Source organism: Schistocerca americana, chromosome 8, assembly GCF_021461395.2.
Source record: "Schistocerca americana isolate TAMUIC-IGC-003095 chromosome 8, iqSchAmer2.1, whole genome shotgun sequence".
Classification (NCBI taxonomy): Eukaryota; Metazoa; Arthropoda; class Insecta; order Orthoptera; family Acrididae; genus Schistocerca; species Schistocerca americana.
Window position 1 is genome coordinate 153,810,240 of NC_060126.1, and position 15,028 is coordinate 153,825,267.

Below are 15,028 nucleotides of genomic sequence, written 5' to 3' on the forward strand. Positions count from 1 at the left end.
CATTATGAATCATGCATAGGCCTCTAAGTGCCATGTAAAGTTATAGGTAAATCATATTTTATGATACTATCCCAGCTCTGATGTTAATGCTATGTAAAAAGGCCACCTTGAGCCAGAAAGATGTTTTCTGTCACATTAGCAACTAAGATCAGCATTTATTTCATGTACGAACATTTTTGGCAGTTTTTAGTTATTAAGGCCAGCAATTATTTCGTTGTGAAACTTGGCCACTCTGAGCCACAAATATAATGTCTGTAGCATCTCATAGCTACTAACATCATCATTTATGTAAACAGGAAACCAACTTGGCGCCTCTAATTGACATTTCCTGTTCAACTGTTTTACGTATTAAGATTAGCATGTATTTCATGCACTAGGGCACTCTGAACCCCAGTCGTTTTATAGCTATTAAGACCAGCATTTATGTGTGTAGGAAAGCTACTTGGAGTCTCTGATTTATATTTTCTCTAAAGTTGTTTTAGTTATTAAGATGTGCATGTATTCTAAGTAGAAGGCCACTTGGAGCCATTCAATTCTTGATTTTACTGTTAGGTTTTCTTAAATAATTATGTCAGAGTACTGCATAAACAAGGCCACTGAGAGCCTGCATTCTAATTTTCATGACATTTTATGAGGAGTTTGTGTAAGTATTTATGTGAAATGGCATTGCGTCGTTTCAGTGTGGTACGACTCGCATCAAGGCGGTGGTGCGATATCACATCTGCTGGCCAGCAATCGATCGTCACATCACATTCGTCATATCTGTGGCCATATTATCCGTAACTACTCTACGGCTTTTGAGGGTACTTTTGTTCCGTTGTTACAACTACAAGGAAATGCGTATTTTTCTCACCTAACACATCATCAGTGATGGTAATCATCATCGTTTTTAGATTTGGTCTCGCCTTTTATGCCTTTTACTGTGTGTGTTTTAACTTCATTGTTTTATAATTTGACTCCCGGGAGTGGATCCATCTACTTTTAGCGAACCCTCTTACTGCTGTGACTAACTCTGGAATTGCGGGACTGATGACCTCGCCATTTGGTTCCATAAACGCTCTCAATTAATCAATCAATTAATCAATCAATTTCTGCTTGCCTAGCAGACGGCATTTTTTGATGTAGGCGATAAAACCAAGCGAAAATTAACGCGACTGATGATGCTTTACTTTGATAAAACAAAAAACCCGCATTTTATTGTACTTGTAACGAGGGAACAAAGTTCTCTCAGAGATCGTCACCACGAACATCTGATGTGGGCTAGTGGGGTCTGTGCAAAGAACCAGACTGCATTGCCAAGCTAGTATCTCTTTGGACAGTGTTGGAGCTCCAGGGCAGCATTGTCCAGTTTCCCTTATACAGCCAAGATGTCCTTCACGACGCTGACTGCCATGTCTCACGTGTTGTTTGTTCAAAATGGTTCAAATGGCTCTGAGCACTATGGGACTTAACATCTGAGGTCATCAGTCCCCTGGACATAGAACTACTTAAACCTAACTAACCTATGGACATCACACAGACCCATGTCCGAGGCAGGATTCGAACCTGCGACCGTAGCGGTCGCGCGGTTCCAGACTGAAGCGCCTAGAACCGCGTTGTTTGTGATTTTTGTCATTAAGGAACCTGAGGATATGCATGTCCAATAATGATAGGAAATTTGTGTCATCAGAGTTTGAAGACTTTTTCATTTGCAGTAGTATCCAGCATCCGACTATAACCCTGATTAAACCCGTTTCTAGCTAGGAGGTAGAGTGCCTTGTGCATAATTTCAAGATCCTAATGCAGAAATCCGTGTAGGCCTCTTCCCACGGCAATACATTGTCAAGGTCCCTGGCTACAGGGCAGATGACAGTCAGTGGGTGCAGTCTGGTAGAACATTTGCGTGGGCTTCAGTTGTAGGTATCCTGAATTTTTTGCAACCTGAGTAACACCCCACAGACAATCACTGCCTGTCACGTTTTGTTCCCAGAGCAGCCATTTGAGCCTGATTCTTCAGCCAGACCGGCCGCGGTGGCCGAGCGGTTCTATGCGCTTCAGTCCAGAACCGTGCGACTGCTATGGTCGCAGGTTCGATTCCTGCCTCGGGCATGGATGTGTGTGATGTCCTTTGGTTAGCTAGGTCTAAATAGTTCTAAGTTCTAGGGGAATGATGACCTCAAATGTTAAGTCAAATAATGCTGAGAACCATTTGAACCATCTTCAGCCAGTAGCAGAGGTGGCTGCCAGGTGTTGTGATGGGGCAGCTGGTTGTGGTGGATGTCGGTATGGAGCAGCTGATCCATCATGCAAATCAGCTGCTCTCACGCAGTCTTGGGGCAATGCCACCAAGGCCTTGCCGACCGGGTTGGCCGAGCGGTTCTAGGCGCTACAGTCAGGAACCGCGCGACCGCTGCGTCGCAGGTTCTAATCCTACCTCGGGCATGGATGTGTGTGATGTCCTTAGTTTAGTTAGGTTTAAGTAGTTCTAAGTTCTAGGAGACAGATGGCCTCAGAAGTTTAAGTCCCATAGTGCTCAGAGACATTTGAACCATTTTTGCCCTTTGGTCACATGAGGGGCAGAGTTGGTCACAACACTGATCCATGTGTGGGCTCCCACTTCACACTTCCCAATTGTCACCCTGTCTGTGCCCTCTGCCATATTCCCATTGTATCTAGCCTTAGGCCCAAGTGAGGCTCATACCTGATCCTGCTGGCGTATTGCCCATGAATTTTGACACATCCTGCTCCCCCTCCACCTCCTCCCACACTTTCCCAATGGTGATCAACTCGTCCCAACCGCCACTGCTGAACCCACCATTGCCTCAGCCTCTTTATCCTTGTCGCATTTTAGCAGAGCTAGTTGCATCGTCATGCTTCAGTAGTCGGTCTGCTGCTTAGTTTTCCGATGTCCTCTCTGCTTCTGTGCCTTAGCTCACGAACCAAACTGTCTAATGTCGGCCCTATGTCGCCTTTCCAAGCGGCAGAAATTTAGTGTCCCCATCATCAGACATTTGGATGGAGGCAGATGAGCTGGCATAGGCAGAGAAGCGGAATAGTGTGGATACCTGCTATGAAGAGCGCACATACGATGTAGCAAGGGCAAATCCACTGACAGAAGTGTTTACCGGAAAGCGGCAGTAAATCGAGCAGGCCAATACTTGTTTTATTTGTTTCCAGGTCTTTCACCTGCTTCTCTATGCCAAGGATACTTATTACTGTGCCCTCTATGCAGGAGTGTGTGCAGAGGTCAACTTTACTTGAATGATTCCTCAAATACGGAATTTAAATCTTAAACTTTTCTTTTCTGTCTTCTAGTGTCACACCAAACTGGTCTCTGTGTGACTGGATGGACGCTGTCGATCCGCCTAGCAATTTTATATAGGACTAGAATTTCCTAGTATTCTCGACAAGGGTTTCGCTAATGTACAGTGCTGGAAGATGTAATATGCCTTGTGAATCGATCCTTTTATACAGGCATGAATTTCTACTAGATTTTGCCTGACGACATATCTGCGCCCTTTATTGAACAGACAGTGGGACAATCTCCGTTTCCATGTTTTTTTTCTTTTTTTTTTTTAAAGCACGGTGGGTATTACCTTTCCTTAATCCACTTACTCGAGACGTACTCCTCCAAAGCGCGATTTACAGTATGTCTTACTGGAACTAAGTGACTTCTCTGATAACAACTGTTCGTCTGCTCTTTCCAACATAAATACTCTCCTAGCCTTCTTGACTGATTTATTAACCTTAGTAACCAGGTTATCACTAATTCTCGTCTCTATACTGACATATACCGATACTGTTGATGGGTCCGAACTGTTTGTAGATACGAGGTCTAACGTAATTCTCTTGAGTGCGCAAGTGACCTAATCTTTTTTTTTAGAGTGCTTATTTCTTTGTGGTTTCGCGCTCACTGAAGTACAAAACCACTCTTACAGAGGGTTGAGCCGGCCGGTGTGGCCGAGCGGTTCTAGGCGCTACAGTCTGGAACCGCGCGACCGCTACGGTCGCAGGTTCGAATCCTGCCTCAGGCATGGATGTCTGTGATGTCCTTAGGTTAGTTAGGTTTAAGTAGTTCTAAGTTCTAGGGGACTGATGACCTCAGATGTTAAGTCCCATTTTTATAGATGGTTGAGATGTTTGTATTTGTAGAAGATACGCTGTTACCTCTAAAGTTGTGCTAACATTAACGTGAACAGATTTCGTGTTTTTAAAAGACAAAACTGTCAGAGTGAGATTTGGACACTTGAGGTCTATTCATGGTTAACCGAACGTTAGTGGTCAATTGTGGACCAATCTGTGTCGGGAGCAACTGTAGCACCCTGACGCAAGATCCACTGCTAGAGCGACGTGCTCAAAAGGCGAATGGTAGGGTGAGTAGCAGTAGTGAGAGAAAGTGCACCAGAGCACCAGCCGGTAACGTTATTCTGCCACATCTACTCGCAATGTGAGCTTCGAAGAGTGCATAGAACCTTCATATTAGTGTAGGTAGTGGTGAGGCTATTTAACCCTTGCAGTTTTCATTGTAGGGGACATAAGGAAAACAAAACAAGTATTACGTTAACTGGCGCGAAGTATTTTCCGTCACAGCATAAAATGCATCACGAACCCGCGTTCTTACTTGCACATCTTCCTACGCACTGTTGACTACTAGACTTCTGGAGGAGCGATCTAAAAACAAATTGTGTTGAACTTGTAGATTTCCTGAAGCTTCATAAATCGTTTCGAGCCTTCAGCAATGCTCTAGGTGTGTCCACAGTCGTCCAGTCGTCAGTGTTACGAGTCTAACGCCCTCAGTGCCATCTGAATGTTCATCTCTAATCTTTATTCATTTCTCTAGATGTATTTTGAGTATGACCAAGCGTGCATAGCCAGGAGCAGTAGCTAGGAAGACTCACGTTCTCTCGTTGGCATGCGGCCCTCGGCTGCCATCTCCAAAAAAGACTCCAGGATCTGCTCCATAACGACGATGTTTTCTTCATGCTCTGCAGCTGAAATTTCTTGTAGTTCCTCGCCTCCTTCATCTTCAGATTCCTCTCTGAAATAGTAATCATGGAGCCGCATTGTAATAGCATATTACAAATGACTACTTGCAGAATTCAAAATGACAACTACGAAAGTGTCCAACAGCTCAGAAGAATCTTGGAAACAGCAAGGAATAAACCACTGTAAAGGACTCTAAATATCTGTGTATTTAGTATTTTAGTACTCTTTCTTCGGATAAGCAAACAGTTCAGATATAACGAAAAGGAATGCATTAGGCCCATTGTGTCTGAAGTGTGTTCATACTTTCTTTGTATTGCATGTCAGAGTGACTCTGAAGATAAAGAAGCAGATCTACCAAAGATCGTACCTATGTTGTTAGGTGCATTTCAATTCCATCTGTACAGCTACTGAATAAGAAATACTACTGTTAGCACTTCCATCATGGACATGGAAGGAAGAAGGAAGATTGGGTTTAACGTCACGTCGACATCGAGGTCATTAGAGCACAAGCTCGGATTGTGTTGAAGATGGGCCGCGTGGGATTAGCCGAGCGGTCTCAGGCGCTGCAGTCATGGACTGTGCGGCTGGTCCCGGCGGAGGTTCGAGTCCTCCCTCGGGCATGACTGTGTGTGTTTCTCCTTAGGATAATTTAGGTTAAGTAATGTGTAAGCTTAGGGACTGATGACCTTAGCAGTTAAGTCCCATAAGATTTCACACACAAATTTTGTTAAAGATGGTGAAGGAAATAGGCTGTGCCGTTTCAAAGGAACCATCCTGGAATTTGCGTGGAGCGATTTAGGGAAATCACGAAAAACCTTAATCTTGGTGCCCGGACGAGGGTTTGAACTGCCGTCCTCCCGAATACGAGTCCAGTGTGCTAACCACTGTCTCACCTCACTCGGTCAAATCATGGAGAAAGTCGAAAGTAAACGAAAAATGACGAAATCACAATAAGAAAATTGCAGACTGCAATATGCGTCACACAAATATTCGAAACAACAAACGCAGACACGTACATTATTTGCCATTCTTACAAAGAAACCACTAAGTGATAATGATTAACAGCTTTCAGTATAAAAGGTTTAAAACCCAGTGATGTCTCGCCAGCAGAACAACAAACAGAGGATCTCATTATAGAATCTGAATTCATTCGTACCACATAAGAAAAAAGTAGAGCAATAATGTAAATACAGAGCTAACTAAAATATTAATGAAGGGGAAATCAAAAATTTTGCATTTGATGACGCTACTGCAGCTTATACGCAAAGTAGCATGACACCGATGTGGGCATATAAGCATTGAGTTGTAGGCAATGGATTAGTGTGGCCTCATGTTTTTCCGACACACTTGTGGTAAATGCAGAAACTTGAACTATGGCGACTTTGTTAGTACATGCTCCAAATAGGACCAACGTGCTGTTAGTCTTTCCTTGACTACCGAAGAACTAATAGTATTTAACATCCATCGTAGAATGGAGAATGTCTGTGGGGTAGTATGTCTGTCGAAAACCACCACTGTGGAATGTTGCCCCAAGTTTTGTGCAGTTCGCGATTCTACTGAAGACGCCAGTCGACGGGGGAGGACAGCTTCATCCGTAACGACTCAAGGGGGAGACAATGGAACTACGGCAATACAGCCCCATGCGATTGTCATGCCTTTGGTCCATTCGAAAAGGCCTTGAAGGGTCGACGATTTCAGTCAGACGAGGCTGTGTAGCAGACACGTACGAACTTCTCCACACAGCAGAACAAGGTGTTTTACAAAATGGGTATCTTCAACCTGACGGGTCAGTTTGATAATGCCATTAATCCTCACAGTCATTTTGCCTGATTGATATAGTGATTCTGGACTGTACGGCCTTTGAATGGAAACATTTTAATCGTCCCTTATAAAGGAAGAAATTAAAAATAGGTAGAAACACAGGTTAAAAAAGAATAAATTCAGTAGTAATTGTGATAAATCAACGCTTAAATCACGGTAGTTGCACGAACAGAATATAAATATCCCTAATAATTGTCCGTTTACTGGTGACCCTATTGGATGCCCGTCTTCTTGTGAGTAGAACTGGTTGTCAAATGAGAAATAGTTTTGCTCTGTGACTGGTTTCAGAATGCTAGCTATTTCTTTTATGTGGGGTTTGGATATTCTAGCTTGTTCTTCTAATTGCTGTTTGATGATGTTGATGGTTTCTATGGTGGGGATACTGGTGTACATGGATGTGATGTCAAATGATGTGAGTGTGGCTGTTGTGGGTAGTTGGTGTCTTTGATTTGTTGTATCAGCTCTTCATTGTTGTGTATGCTTCTGTTATTTGTCTATATGTAATGTTTATGTAAGTATGTGTGCATTTCTCTAAGTGGCGTGTGGGTGCACTCCTGACAACGGGACGTATCGGAATGCGTACTTGTGGGGCTTTAGTAGGCTACTCAGTGTGGGTGCTTGGCTTTTTTTTTTTTTGTTTCAGCCATTTTTGCTTTCTGATTTGTGAATGTGTGTGAAATATTTTTAGGAGTGTTAGTGTGTTTTTCAGGTATCTTTGTGTTGGGTCACTGGTTAGCAACATGTATTTGTTAAAGAAAGCATGGAAAAAAGAGCTTCAACCCCAAGATGCTTTACGGTAATTAGTTTTCGTGTTATAACGTGTTAATTAGGGAAAGTTTAAATATAACCACCCGGTATTGTATGGATTTAGAACGTGTTTATGGTACTGCTAGGAAGCGCAAATGGAAAAATATTCGAATTACTTGCTTCGCCCGTCATGTTCTATGTTTCAAACTTACAAGCACTATGTTCTACTGTGTGAAAAGGACTAGTTGAAGCGAATTATGAGTTAATAAATATTAATGTAACTGACGGGAGGTATCAGTTAGGTGCTGACAAAGGCTACTAGAAAAGCAAGATGTCATGATGACAAAGAACTGCTATATTTCCTTGATGTATAATTTATTGTAAGTGTAGAATTCTTTCCACACAAGCAGAGAACTCTGTATTCTGTGACCGATAATATTATTAAACACATTTGTCTGCTGTGTGTTTTGACAATTGATAAAAAATGTATTGAGCATCAGCTAACAATGAAAACAACTTCCCAACCAATAAATGTTTCATCAGACGTAGCTTCTACGGGAAGGACAAATTAAAGGGCCGTGAATATCTGCAGTCTCTTCCAAACTTATTTTTTTCAAAGTCTAATGTTCTTATTACGTTTATTGCTGTGAAAATAAACGCTTTTACACGTGTTGCTTTCAATGACACTGATACTTCACCTCAGAATTAGCTCAGATCGAGACTATTTATAACTGCTGTTATCTCCCTGGTGTGGCAATGACATTTTATAGGAGTTTGTCTTTATTACAATAAACTGTAAGTCGTCCTGTGTTTCGATGTGGGTATAGGGAATAGGATCCTTGAAACGCTACACCAAACAGGATATAGCCTCGTCAACGTCGACGATCTACTGGTGACTCGCAGTACTGCAGTACGCCGCTAGAGGATCCAAAATACAATGGTGCAGCCATTTTTTCGAAACTAGTAATTAAAACTTTGTGACTAACTTCAGTAGTACCGACTGAGGGGCAGGGAATTCCGACGCGGAGACCTGTCAGACACTGAGTGATACTCAACTAGGAATGCACATTAATAGGATAAATAAAAAAGGAATAGACTATAGAAAAAACTGGAGTGGAAGACGTAAAGGAAATGAGGTAGAAATGAGTGGGGCATGCTGTTAGGAAAGTGGACGGTAGATCGGTCGAGGCAATATTAGAAGACGTATGGTAACAGAAAGGATTTATGTACTTGAAGGCCTAAGGCATGGAGAACTCTAATTCTCTCATCCAAAAATGGATAAAGCCTACTGGTTGTGATGATAGTGAAAGAAGGCATCCGTAGATATAAATTACGAAGTTATGATTTGTGAGATATGACTAGTAGCCACTGCCTGTGAAATACGTGAGTGTATGAAAAGAAATGGCACAGTTCGTAGTCTGACTGAACGTTTAATATGGAAATAGTGTTACTACAAGTCAAGTTTGACTAGTGACGAAGTTAGCACGGTGACTACCACTGTATCGTATCTTTAGGCATGTTTGAACCAAAAATGCCTGCTAGGGGCTGCCTGCTAGGGGCTGACTTGCAAGATACGACGTGTTTGTACAACGATGTGTTGCATTCCTGCTAAACCTTAATTTTGCATCATTCACATGAATGTTAAGAAAATGTGTTGAACTGTGTATTTGTCATCCTGCACAGTACATAGCAAAATGGTCTAAGAACATTGTACTCGATAACAACGTGAAAGCCGAAATCTATAATGTCCAGAAGAAAAATGCAGTAATAACAGCGAAACGGGGGTGTACGTTTTCTAAAACTACTGCATGTCTGTCGCTCAGCACTATGGAAAACTTTTTGTAACAGGCAGTTCTGATTGCGTAAATTTTGTATATCGGAAGAAGAAAACGAAAGTTACAACTACAATGCTTGATCACAGATTAATAAAATAAATATTTATAGGAAAGAAAAGGAATCGGGTATCATAAAAAGGTTTAAAACTGGAGCAGAGGCCACGATACAGAATAAGAACTGAAAAAAGACATATTAGTCGTAAAGTAACAGTAGCTGTTATTCTAAAATTAACTTCAACTGTATATCAAATTGGAGAGTATAACACTCATTTACAGATATGTGTTCGTTTCAAAAGGAAATGAAGTTTTTATTGTGAAAATAAATTTAACGGCATTTATAGCAAAGAGAACGAATCCAGTATAATAAACAAAAAAATTCACAGCTCGAGACCGCAGCACAGGGCGCGAATTAAGAACACTCATATCTGTCATAAAATAGTCAAACTTAATTTCGCAAAACAAACTTCAGGCGTAGAGCTCAAGTAGCGTCTACAATAACAGTTACGAATATCCGTATGTATGAGAAGTATATCGAAATAGTCGTTGTAACATGGCATATATTCCTTAAACTAGCCAGGGCCACTGACTTCCTAATGTGTTCTTCCTCTTTCAGAACAGTGAAATGCTCTCCCAGAATTTCACTCTCGCTATCTTCAGAAATATGAGCAGAATCAGGTGTATCTGTTTAGAATCAACGCCAGAACAACAAGTCCAGTTTTTTTTCCTCATACGCAGCAGTGATTAAAATTACTTGTTCCTAATGGGCGAAAATATGCAGATAAGCTACACTATAGAAAAATACAAGTGAAAATATATACAAAGAAGTGATATCACAGCAGCAGGGAGCAAGAGGGAGTAAGCCGTGATTTTTTCACGCATTACTGGCGTTACACATGTGCTTACTGGTTTGTCACTGCACTGCACGACAATCGCTTCAAGTCACTGCTAACTGTACACACGTGCAGTCTACTGTTAGACCGCCAAAGTTGGCAGCGGACTGACAGAAAAGACTGGTGGGCCGAAGTCGACCGACTTTCACACACTCCTGCCAACCTGCGAGGGCGGACTGAAACGTAATGCCACAGAACGAGATGTTGCAGTGATTAGCACACTGGACCCACATTCGGGAGGACAACGATTCAAACCGACCATCCTGATTTAGGTTTTCCGTGATTTCCTTAAATCACTTCAGGCTAATACCGGGATGGTTCCTTTGAAAGATCCCTCCCTGATCCGACGAGATCGATGACCTCGCTTTCTGGTCCCCTCCCACAAATCAACCAAACGTGAACCCCTCCAAATTTTTATGTGACGACTTTTAAAGCTTTTAAGGATCTTTATTGACATTTTAAATCTTTATTCTTCGCGTCTACACATTTATTTCTCAACATAGGCACCCTGATGATGATGATGATGAAGATGATGATGATGATGATTAGTGTTTTAGGGCGCACAACAACGAGGTTATCAGCGCCCGTTCCCAAAAGAAATGTTGACGAGTGCAGCCAAGATCTGTTAAACAAGGATCAATTCAGAGCCGATCTCTGTGAGAATTGTAAATGTTCAAATTTCAAGATTGGACACAGCACATCAAAACAGGTAGATAAAACTAAAAATAAAATACTAGTACAAAACAGGTAAAAATAATTAACTGTGGCTGAGTGACCACTTACAGATAATGGGTGACCAAACCACTTTGCAGCACATTAAAATCTCAATCCCAATATTTTGGGAAGAAGTCCAGACATCACACAAAAACTTAAAACTCTACCCACACTCGCCTCATTATTAGTTAAAATAGAGGGCAGGTCTGGTGGGAAACTTAAATCTTCCCTCAAACCCGCATATAAAACACACTCAGTTAAAATATGTCGTATCGACAGCTGTGTCCCACATGTCTGACACGTTGGTGGCTCCTCACGACGTAACAGAAAACCATGTGTCAATGGACAATGTCCTATTCTAAGCCGTGTAAGGGCTACTTCCTCAGCTCGTCATTGTCGGAAGGAGGTAAGCCACGGTCGGGCAGAACCATTCACCGCTCGCAACTTGTTATCCCCCACTTCCAGCCACTGAGCCTCCCACCTACGATTCAAAACGACCATCCTGATTTAGGTTTTCCGTGATTTCCTTAAATCGCTTCAGGCAAATAACGGGATGGTTTCTTTGAAAGATCCCTCCCTAATCCGACGAGATCGATGATCTTGCTTTGTGGTCCCCTCCCACAAATCAACCAAACGTAAACCCCTCCAAATTTTTATGTGACGACTTTTAAAGCTTTTAAGAATCCTTATTGACATTTTAAATCTTTATTCTTCGCGTCTACTCATTTATTTCTCAACATAGGTACCCTGACGACGAACACATCTCTCTCAACGAGAGACTATTTGGTACCGCCACTGTAGAATCTTTAACTTTGTTGACAGAAACACAATCTCAACTCTCCGTGTCATCATTAACCAAAATGAAGTCCTCGAAAGTGTTGTTTAAAATTTCGAAACACATAAAAATCGAACGGGATCAAGTGGGAAGGGAGGATGATGGACGTCAATGAAACCAAGCCGTCGGATTGTTGCGGTTGTCTCAGCGCTCGTGTGTCGTCCGGAACAGTCATGGTCAAGGGAAAGGTGCTCCTTGTGTAGACGAACTCTTCAGATGCGTGAATCTCGATTACAGCACGCTGTTTCTCACTAACCAGCATGGTAACGCTACACACCGCCATGTTACACGTTACAATTAGGAGCCCTCTAGCGGTAGAGGGTTCCAAATACGTAGATGTGAAGAATAAAGATGTAGGATGTTAATAACGTTGGTGTATTTAAAAAGCTTTGAGAGTTCGCACATAAAATTTCGGAAGTATTACTTATCCTCATGCTCTCGGAGAAACAGGAAACCCTGGTTAGGGAACTCTGAACAAATCGTCAAATTACATTCTACAAACGATGGTGTAACGTTTCCACTGCATTGTCAAAATACCTATAAGTGTTCAAAACCACGGTTTGTCCTCCCATTTGCATTGTCAGTGCAAGAATATACAGGATGAGTCACTAACTATTGCCACCTAGAATAACTCCAAAGTATGATGGTAGCTGAAAGTTTGTGGGACAAAAGTTGCATGGGACAACGGTGCCATAATATGACGTTGGCTTTTTGGTTGCTAGGTGGGGTCACGCCAGAGATATGAAGGTGAACATTGTTTTTTTTTTAATGGAATGCTATAGTTTGGTTTTTTTTTTTCTGATAGCGGCTATCGAGACAAATCCAATGATGTGTAACAGTAAGGTCTTTGAAGATCAACGAAGGCCAGGAAGTTGGCATGAACGTCCATTTACAGAAGGTGTTCGAAGTGATGACCATTGTTATCAATGCAGTGCTGCAATCTTCCTATCATGGACTGAGTGGTATTCCTTACCACTTCGGCACTTATCGAAGCACATGCTCTGACAATTCTCTCTCGTATATCGTGCAAATAGTAATATTCGCCGAATACGGCGTATCCATCTAGCGTGCCACTGACATGTGAACACCGTTCGACAGTTTCGCAGTACAACACTAATAAGAACGGTAAACTAGTATAGTCGAATCAGTCGAATGTGAATGATGTTTTCCTTCGAAGAACAAGTCGATATGCATCTCATTTACAGAGAATGTCAACGAAATTCAGTGAGAGCTAGAGACTAATACTCTGATGAAAGATATTCTCAACGTACTCACCCTACACGTCGTACATTTAAATATGTGTGTGATAAACTGAGAACAACTGGATCTTTAACGCATCGGAAACATACCCGGCAAAGGAAAGTTACTAACGAGGAAACAGAAATTGGTACGCTTGCCACTGTGGTTCTAGATCCTTGTGTTATTTCGGGTCAAATAGCAAGGGAATCTGGCATGAGCCAGAGTAGTGTTGTTCGTGTTCTGCATCGCCATAAATATCATCCTTACCGTATCAGTATCCAGCAAGAATTAACTGGTACGGATTGTATGCGTCGCATAGAATTCTGCCGATGGGCTCCAGATTCAGAGGGATGACACATTTATTAATTTGATTTTATTTACTGATGAGGCTACATTCACTAACCATGGAAATGTTAATTTACATAAAATACTTTATTGGGCAACTGAAAATCCATATTGGCTGCGGCAAGCTGCACATGATAAACCGTGTCGGTGAATGTATGGTGTGGGATTCTGGAGGACAGAATTATAGGCCCCTATTTCATCAAAGGAAATGTTAATGGTCGGAAGCACACCACATTCCTGCAAGAAACATTAGATCTGTTATTGGAAGAAATACCTTTAGGAACATGGAACAGAATGTGGCATCAACACGATGGGTGTCCCACACATTTTTCGCTGATGATAGAAATGAGTTGCAGAGACAATTCTGAAATCGTTGGATCGGACGCGGAGGAGATGTGTCGTGGCGGGCTCGTTCGCCAAACTTGACGCCTCTGTATTTTTCTTGTTTATAAAGACGTTCCAACTACACCTGAAGATATGCGAAAGAGAATTTTCAGAGCGTGTGCTTCGATAAGTGCCGATGTGATAAGGAATACGAATCAATCCACGATAAGAAGATTGCAGCACTGCATTGATGCCAATGGTCATCACTTCGAACACCTTCTGTAGATGGACGTTCATGACACGTTTATGACCTCCGTTGACCTTCAAAGACCTTACTGTTACACATCATTGGATTCGTCTCGATAGCCGCTATCAGAAAATAAATACCAAAGTATAGCATCACCTTTAAAAAAAAACCAAAGTTGACATTCATATCTCTGACGCGACCCCACCTAGCAACAAAAAACCAACGTCATATTATGGTACCCATTGTCCCATACAACTTTTCTCCCACAAACTTCTCAACTCCTATCGTGCTTTCGGAGTTATTCTAGGTGGCAATAGATAATGACACACCCTGTATTCGTTGACAATTCAAATTCACTTTCATATCGCAACTTGCAGCGTGAGAATTTAGACAGATAATGAACTCTAGCCGGGTTACTGCACTGTAAAACGATTTTTTGATAGTCGATTGTTACCGTAAGAATGTAATAGTCAACTCAGTCAGTATTACAATGTGCTATTAGAACATTAGTGACAGTTAAATATACACTCCTGGAAATGGAAAAAAGAACACATTGACACCGGTGTGTCAGACCCACCATACTTGCTCCGGACACTGCGAGAGGGCTGTACAAGCAATGATCACACGCACGGCACAGCGGACACACCAGGAACCGCGGTGTTGGCCGTCGAATGGCGCTAGCTGCGCAGCATTTGTGCACCGCCGCCGTCAGTGTCAGCCAGTTTGTCGTGGCATACGGAGCTCCATCGCAGTCTTTAACACTGGTAGCATGCCGCGACAGCGTGGACGTGAACCGTATGTGCAGTTGACGGACTTTGAGCGAGGACGTATAGTGGGCATGCGGGAGGCTGGGTGGACGTACCGCCGAATTGCTCAACACGTGGGGCGTGAGGTCTCCACAGTACTTCGATGTTGTCGCCAGTGGTCGGCGGAAGGTGCACGTGCCCGTCGACCTGGGACCGGACCGCAGCGACGCACGGATGCACGCCAAGACCGTAGGATCCTACGCAGTGCCGTAGGGGACCGCACCGCCACTTCCCAGCAAATTAGGGACACTGTTGCTCCT

At 42.5% G+C, this 15,028-nt stretch overlaps 1 protein-coding gene across 1 annotated transcript in view; it reads right to left on the reverse strand.

Annotated features, from left to right (window-relative positions):
* Positions 1-15,028, reverse strand: part of LOC124545641 (coiled-coil domain-containing protein 96-like) — a 195,007-nt gene that overhangs the window by 178,672 nt on the left and 1,307 nt on the right. Inside the window, exon 2 of the mRNA XM_047124587.1 lies at positions 4,878-5,017. Within this exon, the coding sequence (XP_046980543.1) occupies positions 4,878-5,017 (140 nt within the window). The remainder of the gene's footprint in view (positions 1-4,877; positions 5,018-15,028) is intronic.